The 16466-nt window shown below is 36.4% G+C and overlaps 1 protein-coding gene across 30 annotated transcripts in view; it reads right to left on the reverse strand.

Annotated features, from left to right (window-relative positions):
- Positions 1 to 1869: 1869 nt before the first annotated feature.
- The window catches only part of PALS1 (protein associated with LIN7 1, MAGUK p55 family member), a 79181-nt gene continuing 64584 nt past the window's right edge, over positions 1870 to 16466 (reverse strand). For all 30 annotated transcript variants that reach the window (XM_086320154.1, XM_086320172.1, XM_086320165.1 and 27 more), the window contains 6 exons: positions 14895 to 14966; positions 14460 to 14531; positions 11097 to 11264; positions 10246 to 10448; positions 8771 to 8881; positions 1870 to 4903 (listed from right to left, as the gene is read on the reverse strand). In XM_086320154.1, the coding sequence (XP_086176280.1) occupies positions 4727 to 4903; positions 8771 to 8881; positions 10246 to 10448; positions 11097 to 11264; positions 14460 to 14531; positions 14895 to 14966 (803 nt within the window). In that variant the 3' untranslated portion in view covers positions 1870 to 4726. The remainder of the gene's footprint in view (positions 4904 to 8770; positions 8882 to 10245; positions 10449 to 11096; positions 11265 to 14459; positions 14532 to 14894; positions 14967 to 16466) is intronic.

Raw genomic sequence — 16466 nt, forward strand, 5'->3', positions numbered from 1 at the left:
GCCCCTGTTGGCTTTTAAATTAACCAAGTAATTTTGTGAACATTTAACACCTGCTACAAAGCAGCTTAGTTGTGCCAGTTAGAACCTTGTTTATATCATCACAACCACCATAAGAGGTACATATTATTTTAATCCCATGTTTCACAGAAAATTTTGAGACATAAGGAGCTTGAGTGGTCCTAGATTAAAAAACTAGAAAGTGGTGAGTCCCATTTAAATCCAGGTAATCTAAGTTCAGAATTTTTATATTCTTTTTTGCCTCTCCTACATTTAAAATTTGGGGTAAAGGTAACACATAAGGCCTGTCCTGGAGGAGCTGATATTTAGGAAATCCTGCTGTTACTTACAAAATAAAATCTCAGACTCAATGTAAATTGGGAAACTAACAATCAAGTATGTAAGTCTTGAAAATAGGTTTAACGATGAACTGCCTAATATGTAATCTTCCCAATACCCTAGTGCAAGTTAAATTGCTTCATTCGTGTCCGACTCTCTGAGCCTACGGACTGTAACTTACCAGGCTGCTCTGTCTGTGGGATTCTCCAGGCAAGAATACTGGAGTGGGCTGCCAACCCTCTTCCAGGGGATTTTCCCGACCCAGGTTTGATCCAAACCCTAGTTTAAGTCTCCAGCACTGCTAGACAGGTTCTTTACCACCAGCATCATTTGCAAAGCCCCTGCTGCTGCTGAGTTGCTTCAGTCGTGTCTGACTCTGTGCGACCCCATAGACACCAGCCCACCAGGCTCTGCCGCCCCGGGGATTCTCCAGGCAAGAGTACTGGAGTGGGTTGCCATTGCCTTCTCCGGGCGAAGCCCCTAGTGAAGTATAAATACCAATCATTTCCATCTTGCAGGTGGAATGCAGAGCAAATGTATCTTGACTTTAAGAGCCTTGAATCTTAAGTGGTATGTATGCTCTGTGGGAGGCAAAAATTAGTGGAAAAGTTGATGCAGAGAGCCAATTTTAGTGGTTTCATTTAGGTAAACTTATATTAACTTTAAAGCACTGAGCTAGAGAAGTACCCTCGGTTTTTCCTGTGGCTTCATCAACCTTTGTTACTTACTGGCCTTGGCTAACCTCCCTTACAAAAGTACAGATGATTTTATGGTTCAGCATATTTTTAAAAAATATTTTTTCTATGTGGACCATCTTTCTTAAATCTTTTATTGAATTTGTTGCACTGTTGCTTCTGTTTTATGTTTTGGAGTTTTGGCCAGCAGGCATGTGGGATGTTCGCTCCCAGCCAGGGATGAACCTACACACTGCCTGCACTGAAGGTGCAGTCTTCACTGCTGGACCACCAGGGAGTCCCACTTCAGCGTTCTGACAGCGGTGGACAGATGGTTTGTTGTGTAGGGTTGGTGATCTGAGCTCCTGGGAAAGGGAGGCAGGCGATCAGGATAGGAATGGAAAGTGGGGCTGGGGTAGCAAGGTGTGTATGTGTGACACTTTTTGGTCTATGACTGGCCTCCTTTGGGAGATACAGAATAGGTATAGGAAAGGAGGAAGGCTAAAGATTTGAGAAATGTGTATTTGTCAACAACTCATCCTACCCTCAGTGTTCTCAAGTCCATGGTTGCATGTAGTGGAATTTGCCTGTCTTACATATCTTCTTCCCCAGAAAACTTTTAGAGCTTCCAGCTTTGTCTATCTTTAATATAGTTTAAATAAACTATATAGGAAACAGAACCTACATTTGTGCCAATAGGGGGCACTCTTCCACTGTGAAAAATAAAACATATTTTGTGTTTCACCCAGAGGCTCCGATGGACTTGCTAGCAGAACCTGAAGACAGGTGGGTGGTTTTAGTTGTGTTGAAACCTTGAATGGCAGAGGATATAAGCACACAAGAGAAAGTAGTCAGTGGCTTTTAAAATTTGAAACATAATTTTACTTTTTATTTTTACATTATCTTGTGCAGTATTACATCTCAAAATAACAGAGTGCAGATAAAGGCAAGGTAAAGTACAAAGGAAGATTAACAACAGGTGTCAAAAAAGTTACCTTTATTAAGGCTAAATCCCTGGTTTATATTTTCCACACACATTCACAAAATTACATTCAAATTATTCCTTAGGCCATGAGAAAAGGAAAAAAAAAATCCAGATATTAGGTTTTCATAGAAAGCAAATCTGGATTAATCTAAAAACTATTCTCCTTTCTATTTGTTCTGACTTAAGAAAATTTAGTAAAGGAAGGTTATTTTCTTATTTGAACTAATGTGCATCTCATTAGCTATTGGTATGGTTCCTATTAAGTGGTTAAGACCTCCCCAACATTGGGGTCTCCAATCAGAAGCACAAAAGGCCAGGAAATGGACTTGGCCAGAGTGGTATACAGCACAGCTAGGTAAGGAGCAAGGTTTTTTCTATTTTCTTTCAAAGAAGTCAGCAACAACTCAGTTTTCACTTTGGAGGGGCTGGGATGAGTACCAGCACATCCATATCACTGGGACTGAAGAAAGTGTGGGACATAAACATTTCTATTCCTCTATCACTGCTGATGAGGAAGGAGAGAATTACATAAGATTTCACTGACCCCTAAAATACCTCATCACCTTAGACTTTTAAGAGTGCACTATGGCATGGCATGTGCCTCGCTCGGCAGGGTCCTTGAACCTGCTTCTTAAAGCCATGCCCGAGTCCATAGCACGTGGCCCTTGTGTGGCCCTGTGGTCTGCAGGCTAACTAGAAGACTAGCATGGTAGCCACTTACTGACACCACCTAAAATCTCAATTCTAACTTGACTGAAACTACAAACATTTTAGACCTTAGGGTTGAAAACAGTTGTCAGTTATGCTAAGCAGCTCACAAAATTCCACAGACTACCTTTCATTCCTAAGGAGAAAGTAAATTGGGAAAGTGAAAAGATTTAATACAGTCCTTTGTTTTCATTGCTGAAAATCACTGTGACCTTTGCATTTTCCTGCCATAAACTGGAGTGTTTCAGACCTGAAGAGACAGTATGTATGGCATTCCTTCCCTCAACCCAGGAATTACTTTCTTCTAAGGAACATTATTTCTGCATAAGACATAACTCTACAGCCAACTCTGAGGCCACACAAAGTTGAACAGAAAAAGGCTACATATAAACAGTCTACATTTGTTCAAATAGTATTATGCAAAAGAGAAAAACTCAAATACATACATGACACCAAGACAAACTACTCATTAAAAACAGTTGCTTATGTTAATAAGTGACAATTCAATATTATTCCAGTGTTTAGCTTTGGAAACAATTGTTGTAGCTGTATTCATCATAAAAATAAAATCAAGACATTCACATTTGAGGTTGTTTGTCACACACCACACCATCCCCTAAACCTGGAAGAGACTACAAATTAACTTTCCATGCCGATTACAGAAGTTGACTTTTAAAGCTTCAAGCTATAGAGACAGTATGAAAATCCCATTAGCTTAAATGTTTTATGATTTAGCTTGTTGCATTCTGGTCATAAGAGGCAGACTTTTTTTTAACGATAAAAACCTATTTCTATATGCTTAACTTTTCCCCTGCAGTGTTCTTTTCCTAAAATGTTCAAATGACTTTCAGGTCATCTTTTCCTTCTGATCTCAAAGTCAATTGTCATGTCATTTCTCTCATATAATTTTATTCCAATGTTGAACAAGTATAATTAATGACCATTTGTCAATCTATTAAATATTTTATTCCAATGTTGAACAAGTGTAATTAATGACCATTTGTCAATCTCTTAAATATTAGTATACAGTACAGCAGCTATATTGATCACAGAATTCCAGTTTATTACCTACATATATAACAGTCATCAAATTATACTGTGTTCATATATAAAATGCAAAAACCGTCAAATGTGCTATGTCCTCTCATGTATGTAAAAACCTGCATCTTGAGGAAGAAACTTTTAATAATCAACACAGTTTATATATGAATATCTGCCATTCATAAAAATATAACTTATACATTCTATTGTACTATGCAGATCAGGAAAAGGAAGTTACCAAATCAGTTGTGACAATTTAAGATAAAAATTCAAAAACTCATTATACCTTTAAAAAGATCAGCATATGTTGTCTATGTTTTAGATCAGAGTCTGCAATGAAGTCTGATCCACAAAGTTTGAGCTAAAAAATTGGTGCTTCTAATGGAATGTTTTTAAGAATTAAAAGACATATAAATGAATTCAAGGCTAACAGAGTAGCTCCAGACCAAAGTGGCTCCATTTTTTAAGAAAGTAAAGTCGTTCTGATGACTAAGCCAGTCTTCTAACCAAATCCTGTCGTCTTGCCCAGTGCACAGCACAGTTCCCCCTCACTCCCAAATTCTCATGAAATCATTTAAATTAACTGTTAAATAACATCAATATTTACTGCAGTGTGAAACACGGACCATTGTGTATATATACACGTTTTTGTGGAAATATGACTAGGCAGAAAAGATTTGGTTAGATGAAAACAGAATTAAAAGGCTTTTACCATGGATAAACTAGAATGGCTCTGTTGAAAACTTCCATTTAAAATCCCCATCTGAGGCAAGAACCTCTGAAGCCAGGTACAGAGAGAGAATAAAGACTACTGTTAACAAATTGCTTAAGGGGATTTTCTTCTCACTAATTCAAGATCTAAGAACATGTCTACAGTTTACACTGCCTGCCACCTCAGAGATGTGCTCAAGTATCAGGGCTATCTTCCTATGGATAGTCTGCCAGGTCAAGTCCAGTCCTGCTACAGAATGAATGTTTTCCTTCACCTCAGCCAAGTGGATGGCACCCACTGAGGTTCAGTATCAAGTTTGTTAATCAACCTAAGCAGTTCCTGATAGGCTTTATCAAGATCTGAGTTCACAATTGCTGTGTCAAAGTAGTGGCCATTGTTCTGCTCCATCTCTCTAGTCTTCTCAATGATTTCTCTCAACTCTTCAGGCTGCAAAAAAAAGATGAAAAAACATGAGGTAAACCACCCCAAACTTCACAATGAGTCAGAGATGGGTGAAAAACAAGATGGGTGAAAAAAAGGCCTTAACATACTGCTTTCCTTCTGTCTCCCAAAATACTCAACTTCAGAGCTCCTCCCAAACCCTGTCATGGCCACAGAGATTCCCTTTGCTCTGGCCTCTTCAGCACGCTCACTGCAAATCATCTGTGACTCAGTATAATGTATATAACCTAATTATGGGCTTCCCTTGTGGCTCAGCTGGCAAAGAATCCGCCTGCAATGTGGGAAACTGGGTTTGATCCCTGGGTTGGGAAGATTCCCTGGAGAAGGGAAAAGCTGCCCACTCCAGTATTCTGGCCTGGGGAATGCCATGGACTATGTAGTCCATGCAGTTGTGAAGAGTTGGACACAGTGAGTGACTTTCACTTTCTTTTCATAACCTATTTATACCGCTTTGTAGGTTTTATGTGTTTCTGTCTTATCCACAAGAGGCTTCAAGAGCACAGACTGTTAACTCTGAATTCTCTACAGACGCTCATTTTCAAACATTGTAGGTCATCATAACCTCTTCCTAAAACGTCTTCTGTAACAGAGTGAACTTTTCTGGCAGGACCCTAAATATCACCTATTCTGGCTCTTATAAAGAGCCCCTGCCTTTTATATCTGTTGTAGAGTTTAAAAGAGTAAAACCACGAGAAAAGGATCAATAGAATGGGTATCTTTTTTTATGAAAACACGCTGGAAATCCAAGATTTTAATAATCTATGGTTTTGGGGGCAATAGTTTAATACTTTAAGTTGATAGACAATTTCAATACACAAAGGAGGTCTTTAAGATACAAAAACAAGTATCCTAAGAGAGTTTGGGAAGCCAAATAGAAGCAGGCTACTTTAATATGTAAAGGAAACAAGTGTTTTCACAGACAAGCAGATGGCAAGGTAATATGCAAAACTTATCCCGAACCCCTCTGATGATCAAGCACAGGTGTCCAAGAAAGTGAAACTGCCCCCAGAGCGCCCCGTCAATGAAGAGAACTAATTAAATGCCCAATGTCTCAGCCATAGAGGCCATACATCAAAAATATATTGGACCCACAATATCAAGCAATTTATATCATTCAACCAGTCAAACTTTTATAACAGTAGGAAAACATACTAAAAATACGATAGCTCTGGCTTGCCCTGAGTTGGTTTCTTGTGTGGCTCTAATTTTCATTCTGGAATGTTGTGCAGCTGGCTCTGGCACACAGAATCCTTTGTTTCCCAGCAGGAAGCTACTACACCATTGTAACTGAACACACTGTGATGTTCTGGTCACAACTTATGTTTACCCAAAGCTCAAGGTTACTGAAAGAACATTCTAGAACTCAAAAGAGAATCTAAACTTTGTCTTACTAGATTTGAAATGTAAATGTTATTAAGCTGCACATCTTACATAGATTCACAAGAGTATCTAATCCTAAATTTTTCCTTATCAAACTGAAGTATTTTATCTTTTGCCAAAAATGACTTATATATTTGGTACTTTATAATTATTTTACAATTCACGACAAAATTGAAACAAAATGATTTTGCTCATAAAATCTTTGGCCTGAAAAAATTATCTATAGGCAAAATTGACCATAATAATTCACACTATTAGTTTACCACTCTTAAGACCCCATTATAGCAAAACCAGATTCAGAATGTAACAAGATTAAGTTGTGCATTCAGTGAAGAACACCATTACTTTCTTAGCTAACACTATTTCACAGAGTTAAAATTTAGGATCAGTTTTTACTTAACACTTCTATTGTGTGATAAGCATTATTAATTACTAAAGGAGATAATACATAAAAAGCAATCAGATACATCACCCTTTACCCAACAGCTGCAAAATATACATTCTTACTGGTGTGCAGGAACATGTGCCAAGACAGAACAGATACTGGGTCATAAAATAAGGCTCAACAAAATTTGAAAGACTGACATTTTACAGAATATGTTCTCTTACCACGGTGGAATTATACAACAATAAAACATTCTAAAATCTCCAACAGGGGGAAATTAGATACTTCTAAATAACCCATGGATTAAAGAAAGAAAATGACAGGAAATTAGGGAATATTTCTAACAAAATGATAATTAAAAATATGTAACTTCTTATTAGAAAAGAAGGTTTAAAAATCATGTTTTCTTCAGAAACTAGAGCAAGTGCAAATTAAAGCCAAAGTAAGTATAAAGAATAAAAATAAGGTAACTCAATGAAATGGAAAACAAGAAAATTAACAAAAAGGCTTCCAACTTTTTTCTAAAGTGTTTTGGTTATTCTTTAAAATTTCCACACAAATTCTAAAACAACCTTCAATTTCTACAGAAAAGCCCACTGTGATTTTTTTCCTGCCCCAATAACAGGTTTCTTGAGATACAGTTCATTCACAATTCACCCATTTAATGGTGAACTGCAACCAATTCAATGGTGGACTCATACAGTTCACTCACTTAAAATGTACAATTGAACAGTTTTTTGTAGTCACAGAGAAGTTGTGCAATCAATACCACAATCCATTTTAGAACATGTTCCTCACCCTCCACTCTCCATGCCCTGTTCTCCTTCCCCCAAAACCTCATAGTCATTAGCAGCCACTCCCATTTTCTCCCAACCCTCAGCCCTAGGCAAGCACTAATCTACTTTTGGTCTCCATAGATTTGCTTATTCTGGATATTCCAAATAATGGAATCATGTCAAATATGGTCTTTTGTGACTTCAAAAATGAAAACGGAGTGAAACACTACTTTAACCAGCTGGCCTACTTAGCCTATAACAAAGCAACCGAATTATGCTCAATATAAAGGATGGGAAGTCCCTGAGGTCTAAGACATTGAAAAATAAACACAATATAGGCTGAATAACAAATCTTTTTCTAGAGTAGAAAAAGATATCCTGGGAAGGAACAAAGAAGGCTGGTGGATGTGGTCAATAGTCAAAAACCAAAGAAAAGGAGAGGTGTGATGTTGTGACTTCTGAAGAGATTTGAGGGAGGAGTAGTAGTATGAATTTTTATGGAGAAGGAAAAGGCAAATGAAATGAGCGCTAAGTGATTCCTTTATAAAACAGAACCACTTAGGAAATCTGCTAAGAACAAGGAAGAGTATTTGTTGCTGTGATATAGCATGTCACTTGATGGTTTTCATATCATATGTTTAAAATGTCAAATAAAATATCAATGCTTTGATTAATATATATCACTATATTATCATTTAATTTTTAGTACCATTTGGTATAATATGGACCACCTCAACCTCACTCAGCATCTAATATAATTTAAAAAAATTTTCCATTTCAGATCATATGAAAAGATCAAAGGCAAAAGACAAACAGAACATAAAATTTCAATCAGAAAAAAGAGGAGAAAGGCAAGAGCACTCAACTTGGATCCTGGCATATATGGAATATCTGCAGAAAATGTGGGTAATCCCTAAGGATCTGCTGAGAATATTTGGTGGCGGAGCGGGTGTCATCTAATCCTTGTTAGAGATAACATGGATCTGTGTGAAGAGGACATGGAAGTTTTAAGAAATCAGAAATAACATGGATCTGTGTGAAGATGAAAGAAGTTTTAAGAAATGTCAAAGGCTACCATACATTTGGAATAACAACAGGAACTGTATGCAGAACAAGAGGAGCCCCTTGCTTTGGAGAACTACCTAAATGCAACCAGAGGCAAGTGTGGCAGTTTTGGGGAAAGTGACATGGCAGAAAGAATAATCAGTTTGAAAGCCTAAGCTGACGTGGTTTTTAAGCACTGTGGCATATTAAGCCATGTGTTTTCATGTTTACTTTTAATGGAATAGTCTAACAGTATAATAACTTTACCTTTGGATTCTTGCCCTCTTTGGCCAATAATGCCCGAAGTCTTTCTTGTGAAGGGGGTGCAATGAAGATAATATATGGTTTCAAGTCTGAGTTCCGTAGAGTCTTCAAGGACTGTAAAGCAAAGACAGATCTGAGAGTTTGATACTGAAACTCCAACTAAAAACCCTGATTTATCTATTAAAAAAAATAATTGTAATATATAGAACTATATGTAATTTCGTCATGTATTTTCCAAGTCTATAGATGTGTTATCATTCTTTCATAATTTAAAAAATCAAAGAGAGAAAAACAAAAAACAACAGAAAAGATCGTACCATTCAACATAATATATTGTGTACCAAAACTGAAATGAAGACGTAACATGATGATAAAATAATAAGATCATACACAGATTATAACAACATTAAAAATCCATTTTGAAGGAATTACAAATGAGCAGTCAGCTTAACCATATGCCACAATCTAAATGCAAAAGGAATCAGAGAAAAACTTCACACACACATGCAAAAAAAAAAAATTCTGGAAAAATACATCCAAGAAAAAAAAAGCAGATTGTCTGAATTAAAAGATTAGTTTTTCACGTTGCCTTTGCATGACTGTGTGTCCCTAAAGTGAAGCATTCCACAAAAATGGGGATTATACGGACATGTCCTTTTCTATCTAAAAACAGTAATTAAGACAATATGCTTAACTACTCTTAAGTTCTTTGGTAATTCTGTTAGCCAAAATAAAGAATTCTTAAGGAATTTAGTAAAAATAAAAACATGGATGCTTTTCTTAAATCTAATGTTTATAACTGAATAGCAAAGACTAAAATAAAGAAAACCTAATTACTATTTCAGGAAAGCCATTTTGGAGTCAATTTTTCTCATACACATCTCTTTAATAACCACTGCCTATATCTCCTGAATTGACACACAAAGTAGATTCCACTACATTAAGGAAAGTTTTATGCTAAAGCTGTACAATCAAGAAAAAAACCCACAAAAACACAATCTTAAAAATACAAAATTTCTAAAATTATTTTTAACAGAAATCTAAAAAGCAACTGTTACTAATTTTTGAAGGTTTTGCTTTGTAAGACAGATAATGGAAAGCAATGGCTGTTTCATTAGCTACAACCAACCACTCATTACAGTCCTAATACTTGAACGATGGCATTTAAAACCATAAAAATGACCTCTCACTATTCTAATTTTTCTCATATGGGAAAGGAAAATTCTTTTATAACCTTTAAAATACTAAAGTACTACCAGCACAACAGTTACTATATTTTAAGTTTCCGAAAATATGTACATTTATATATAGGCAAGTATGTAATATATGTATTTTCCACTCTGAGGAAATTGAAAGTGATTTAGCAACCTGAGTTCATGTAGAGAATCATTGTGAAAAATCTGTATGAGAAGTTAATTAGGTCTTGTGATTCTTGGACCAAAATACAAGTTCAACACTCTAAACCAAAAGAGTTCTACCTGTGTACGAAGACTTAAAAGACATATTTTGCCCGAGTTGATCACTTGGCGTACAGAATCTATACTGGTTCCATACAAATTTTTCTCAAATTCACCATGCTCAATGAACTTTCCGGCTGCTATGTCTGCCTCAAACGCCTGCCGTGAAACAAAGTGGTAATCTCTACCAGCTACTTCATGGTCTCGCCGATTCCGAGTTGTATCTAGGCAAACAAAATCAGGCAAAAATTAGTAAGCACAGATCAGAGCAAGGGTGAGGAATAATTCTGCTAGTCAAAAAAAATTTTTTTATTTTGTAATACAAATTAAAAAATAATGAATTAAGGAAATGTTAGACCCCCGTGTGTTTTAACATTGACTGGTTTTATTTCTAGATTGAGAAATAAACAAAACTGTGGTGTTAGTATCTTAGTAACAGTTACATTTAGTATGTTTTATACACTCTAAATTACTTCATTTTGCATTTCATTTAAAACATTATCACTCAATTTTTCCATAAGATCAGGTACTATACAATGTTTAAACAGAAAGTCTATGCTCAGAGATTAGGTCTAAAGTTCCGTCTTCTGCATCAGTTAAAAAAACCAGGAGCTGATTCCATACTGAACAGTGGACTATAAGAAGCCAAAATTGAAATTCATTTATAGAAAGTAATTAGTACCATACTCTCAGAAAAATGGTACTCAAGAATGACTATCTTTAGTAGAAAATTCTCAAAAGATATGGTAAAAACAAAGTTCCTATTTCTTGGACATCACTGTTGGAGGAAATGGGTGAAAACTCCCTACACAGTTAGGTTCTGCAGAGGTACGCGGAAATGCACAGGAACACAGGAACACATCCAAACTTACGGGGAACTGCAGATGCAAAGCGGTCTTTCTCCTTGTTCATGAGCCTCTGACGCAGTTCATTCTGGCCACAGTTTTGTGGACCAATCAAAATGATAGGTCTTTTCCTATTTGCTGGCTGATGATAAAGTGACATTTCCTCATAAGTTAAGATCTCTTCATTGTCATAATCTTTGAAAAAAGGAAAAATTAAGCCCTTCAGACAGAATTACTGATGTATAATAAAGATATATATAAACATATTTATATAAATATATAAAGGTATATTTATATTACTCATAATTCTTCCAAAAAATTGGAAAACAGCACAAGTTATCATGGTTAAAAACACAACTACTGAGATCAAGAAAGTAATAACTGGGTAGCATTATGTCATAAGTACTTTCTCATGTCATTATATCCTTGGCAGGATATTATGAAAATAAATAGTATATTACTCCTTCTAGAAATGATTACTGCTTCTCTTGTTTCACACTGTGTTTGAATGTTTACTACAATGTAACTGTACTGGTTCATATGAAATAGCTAGTTTGCAGACAGTATTTTGACAGAGTGAGGCACTAAGGTATAAACTAATGAGAATAACAGCTGTCATTTTTATAAAACGGGGGATACCAATACTTTGAGGGTTAGTTTAAGGAGCAGAAAATGTGTATGCTGAAAACAATACCTGGCACAGATAAACATTTACAAACAGTGCTGTGCCTAATGTTAACAGAGAATGCTAGAATACTTTTCTTTGATTATATAACTTGAAAACACAGCATACCAACATATGCTATCCAACTTCCTACATTTATGTTTACCTTATTCTGTAATACTAATATTAACCTGTGATCATGATTCAAGAAGAGGTATAAATTATAACTGGTACACTAACATTCCTAAAGCTGTAATCCAGATGAAATCAAGAGTTGTCATGTGGTAAGAACAAAGGCAGACAACTAGTGACCTGTCATCTTCTCTCTCTCATTACTTCACCTGACTAGGTAAGAGCATTAGATGTGTAGTCAGACTGTCAGCTGTAAGTCCCCAGGGAGAGGGGACCACCTTAAGCTTGTCAGTGATTAACAGAGAGCACAGAGTAGGAACTCAAACTTTACTTGTTTAAATTTACTTGTTTACAACTCAACCATGTATTAGCTGCTGCTAAGTCACTTCAGTCGTGTCCAACTCTGTGTGACCCCATAGGAGGCAGCCCACCAGGCTCCCCTGTCCCTGGGATTCTCCAGGCAAGAACACTGGAGTGGGTTGCCATTTCCTTCTCCAGTGCGTGAAAGTGAAAAGTGAAAGTGAAGTCGCTCAGTCGTGTCCAACTCTTCCCAACCCCATGGACTGCAGCCTACCAGGCTCCTCTGCCCATGGGATTCTCCAGGCAAGAGTACTGGAGTGGGGTGCCATTGCCTTCTCCTGTATTAGCTGTAAGAACTTAAACAGGTGACTTTCATATCTGAATTTGAACTTACTAATCTGTAATCTCAAGGAATTTATTTTGAGAACTAAATGGATGAAGGCTATTTCCCCTTGAATGGAATAGTCATTATAAATGATAATTATCATTAATAAAAACATTAATTCTAATAACAAATTAAGAGCAGAAATGTAAATGTGAAGCATTTCCTTCTCAAAATGCTTTTCCCTCTGAAAAACTAAGTTCCTTCTTCTAACATGTACAATCAGACTGTGGAAATATTTTGATTCACAGACTTAGATTTGCAAATTTCCTACAGTAAAATAGCTTTTAGAGCTGAACCAGTTAACTCCAGTGTGTTTCAAAGGATAAAGAAACAGAGATATTAATCACTTACTGAAGTATAGAGAAAAGAACTATAAATCCAATAAATATTCTTAGTTACATAATCTATTAATTAGCATTAAGGATGTTTAATTTGAAAAAAAAATTATTATAGTAGGTAGAATCTCAGGTTTAGTTTGTATCAAAATTTTCAATAATCACTGCAGATGGTGATTGCAGCCATGAAATTAAAAGACGCTTACTCCTTGGAAGGAAAGTTATGACCAACCTAGATAGCATATTGAAAAGCAGAGACATTACTTTGCCAACAAAGGTCCGTCTAGTCAAGGCTATGGTTTTTCCTGTGGTCACGTATGGATGTGAGAGTTGGACTGTGAAGAAGGCTGAGTGCCAAAGATTTGATGTTTTTGAACTGTGGTGTTGGAGAAGACTCTTGAGAGTCCCTTGGACTGTAAGGAGATCCAACCAGTCCATTCTAAACGAGATCAGCCCTGGGATTTCTTTGGAAGGAATGATGCTAAAGCTGAAACTCCCAAAACTTTGGCCACCTCATGTGAAGAGTTGACTCATTGGAAAAGACTCTGATACTGGGAGGGATTGGGGGCAAGAGGAGAAGGGGACAACAGAGGATGAGATGGCTGGATGGCATCACTGACTCATTGGATGTGAGTCTCAGTGAACTCCAGGAGTTGGTGATGGACAGGGAGGCCTGGCGTGCTGAGATTCATGGGGTCGCAAAGAGTCGGGACACGACTGAGCAACTGATCTGATCTGATCACATTTTCATTAGTTTCATTTTGCTGCCAAAAATTTTTAAGGTATTGAGAGAATAAAAATAAGCCTTATAAACTGTGTAGGAAGTTACAAGAGTTCCTTTGCTTTATTATTTGGCTTGTTTCTAATGTGAATTAAAGAAGGGGTAGCAAATTCTAAAGCCCATAAAGACCACTCAAGAAGGTAATGAAAGCAATGTATCAGGTTGGGTTTATAAAAAATTGGATGTGGTGGAGACTGTTGAACTAGATAGGGGTCCACTAAAAAGGCAACAGCCATCATTCAGGTTCAGCAGGCTGCTGACACACTGGAATATAAGCCCAATGTTATCAGAACTTTTGATTTTAAAAGAAGCTAAAACTTGAAAAACTTTTAACACTAACAATAAATAAAAACAAAATACTCTCCTGTGTGCCTGACTCAGCCAGCAGACTCTATGGGATGGGTTACCTAGGTGAGATGAGTTACGATAGGCAATTTCACTTAAAATGCATCTATATTGTTAGAATTTGTTAGGAACAAGTATTAACTTTGCAAATGAAGAGTTTACATAGGAAAAAAATTTAAGAGAAAACTATCAATACAACAGTATACAGCCACATCATACTTTTAATTTTTAAACTACTTTTTCTCAGATTTCAAAATTCTGCATTACTCACAGTTTTCTAGAAGAAAATAATTTCTGCTAAATGACTTTATTAAATACACACATATGTTACATTAAGAGGCCAGGGCCATAAATAAAACTCCCTAAAAATATCATTTAATTTCATTCAAATGTTAGACATGGACCTCTTTTGGATATAAATATGGCTATATCTGAGAGTGGAACTTACCATCATTTTTATTGGCATTATATAAAACCTTTTTCCTCTTCTTTTTATTCTTCTTTGCACACCATAGTTTTCCTGTTGACAGTTAGAAACATAAGTATAAATGGGGTATTTGTTTACCTGAATAAAGCTACGTATTTCAAATTGAAGAACTCTAGTTTTAAATTTCAATTTACAGACATGTATTACATTGTTCACAGAATAACTATTTTTCAGGGAAATAAGTTAAAGTTTTCCATTAATCTCACATTATAGACAGATAATCTTTCATACTTAAAGCCTGTCCTTTCTTAACAGTCCTAAGATAAGCAGCTTTGCTTCTCACATCCATCTTGCCATGAATACATCTTCCCTGACAGTTATGAAATACAAATTTAAACCTGATTCCAGATGGAAACCAAAGAAACCTCTCATTAATGTCAAATATAAGAGTCCAACCTGATTTTTCTGGTTCCTTATCTTCTTCTATGGTTTGCTTCATGGCTTCCCTTTGCTGCTGAAAGCTTTTCCCTAATAAATAGAGAAGAAAAAGAGTGAAATAGTTAGACAAAAGAATAGATCAATTTTTTTTTCTTTAATTAAAGGACGACACCAGAAGTAACTGTTCATTTACAGTCCCTTCTGAATCCTCCTGCCACTACATGAGAGAATGTCAACTATGATTATAAGCTCCAAATGTTTAAGTTGTTAAGTTCCAACCTGGCTCTCACTCAATCCTAGGAATGTATTACTAGACTATACATCATGTATTTAAAAAGATAAATAATAAACGAAGGCTAGAAGTTTTAACAGTTATTTACAAAGCTTTCCATTTAGCATCTAAGAAAGCATTCCTCAGAGATCAATGCAAAGAAATAGAGGAGAACAATAGAATGGGAAAGACTAGAGATCTCTTCATGAAAATTAGAGATACCAAAGGGACATTTCATGCAAAGATGGGCTCAATAAAGGAGAGAAATGGTAGGGACCTAACAGAACCAGAAGATATTAAGAAAAGGTGGTAAGAAAACACAGAACTGTACAAAAAAGATCTTCATGACCTAGATAATCATGATGGTATAATCACTCACCTAGAGTCAGACATCCTGGAATGTGAAGTCAAGTGGGCCTTAGAAAGCATCACTACAAACAAAGCTAATGGAAGTGATGGAATTCCAGTTGAGCTATTTCAAATCCTGAAAGATGACACTGTGAAAGTGCTGCACTCAATATGCCAGCAAATTTGGAAAACTCAGCAGTGGCCACAGGACAGGAAAAGGTCAGTTTTCATTCCAATCCCAAAGAAAGGCAATGCCAAAGAATGTTCAAACTACCGCACAATTGCACTCGTCTCACACACTGGTAAAGTAACTCTCAAAATTCTCCAAGCCAGGCTTCAGCAATACGTGAACCGTGAACTTCCAGATGTTCAAGCTGGTTTTAGAAAAGGCAGAGGAACCAGAGATCAAATTGCCAACATCCGCTGGGTCATCGAAAAAGCAAGAGAGTTCCAGAAAAACATCTATTTCTGCTTTCTTGACTATGCCAAAGCCTTTGACTGTGTGGATCATAAGAAACTGTGGAAAATTCTGAAAGAGATGGGAATACCAGACCACCTAACCTACTTCTTGAGAAACCTATATGCAGGTCAGGAAGCAACAGTTAGAACTGGACATGGAACAACAGACTGGTTCCAAATAGGAAAAGGAGTACGTCTAGGCTGTATATTGTCACCCTGCTTCTTTAACTTATATGCAGAGTACATCATGAGAAACGCTGGGCTGGAAGAAAGACAAGCTGGAATCAAGATTGCTGGGAGAAATATCAATAACCTCAGATATGCAGATGACACCACTCTATGGCAGAAAGTGAAGAGGAACTAAAAAGCCTCTTGATGAAAGTGAAAAAGGACAGTGAAAAAATTGGCTTAAAGCTCAACATTCAGAAAACTACAATCATGGCATCTGGTCCCATCACTTCATGCGAAATAGAAGAGGCAAGAGTGGAAACAGTGTCAGACTTTATTTTTTG

This window comes from Bos grunniens, chromosome 10 (genome assembly GCF_055505025.1).
Source record: "Bos grunniens cultivar Pamir isolate PY7600 chromosome 10, Bosgru_T2T1.0, whole genome shotgun sequence".
NCBI lineage: Eukaryota > Metazoa > Chordata > Mammalia > Artiodactyla > Bovidae > Bos > Bos grunniens.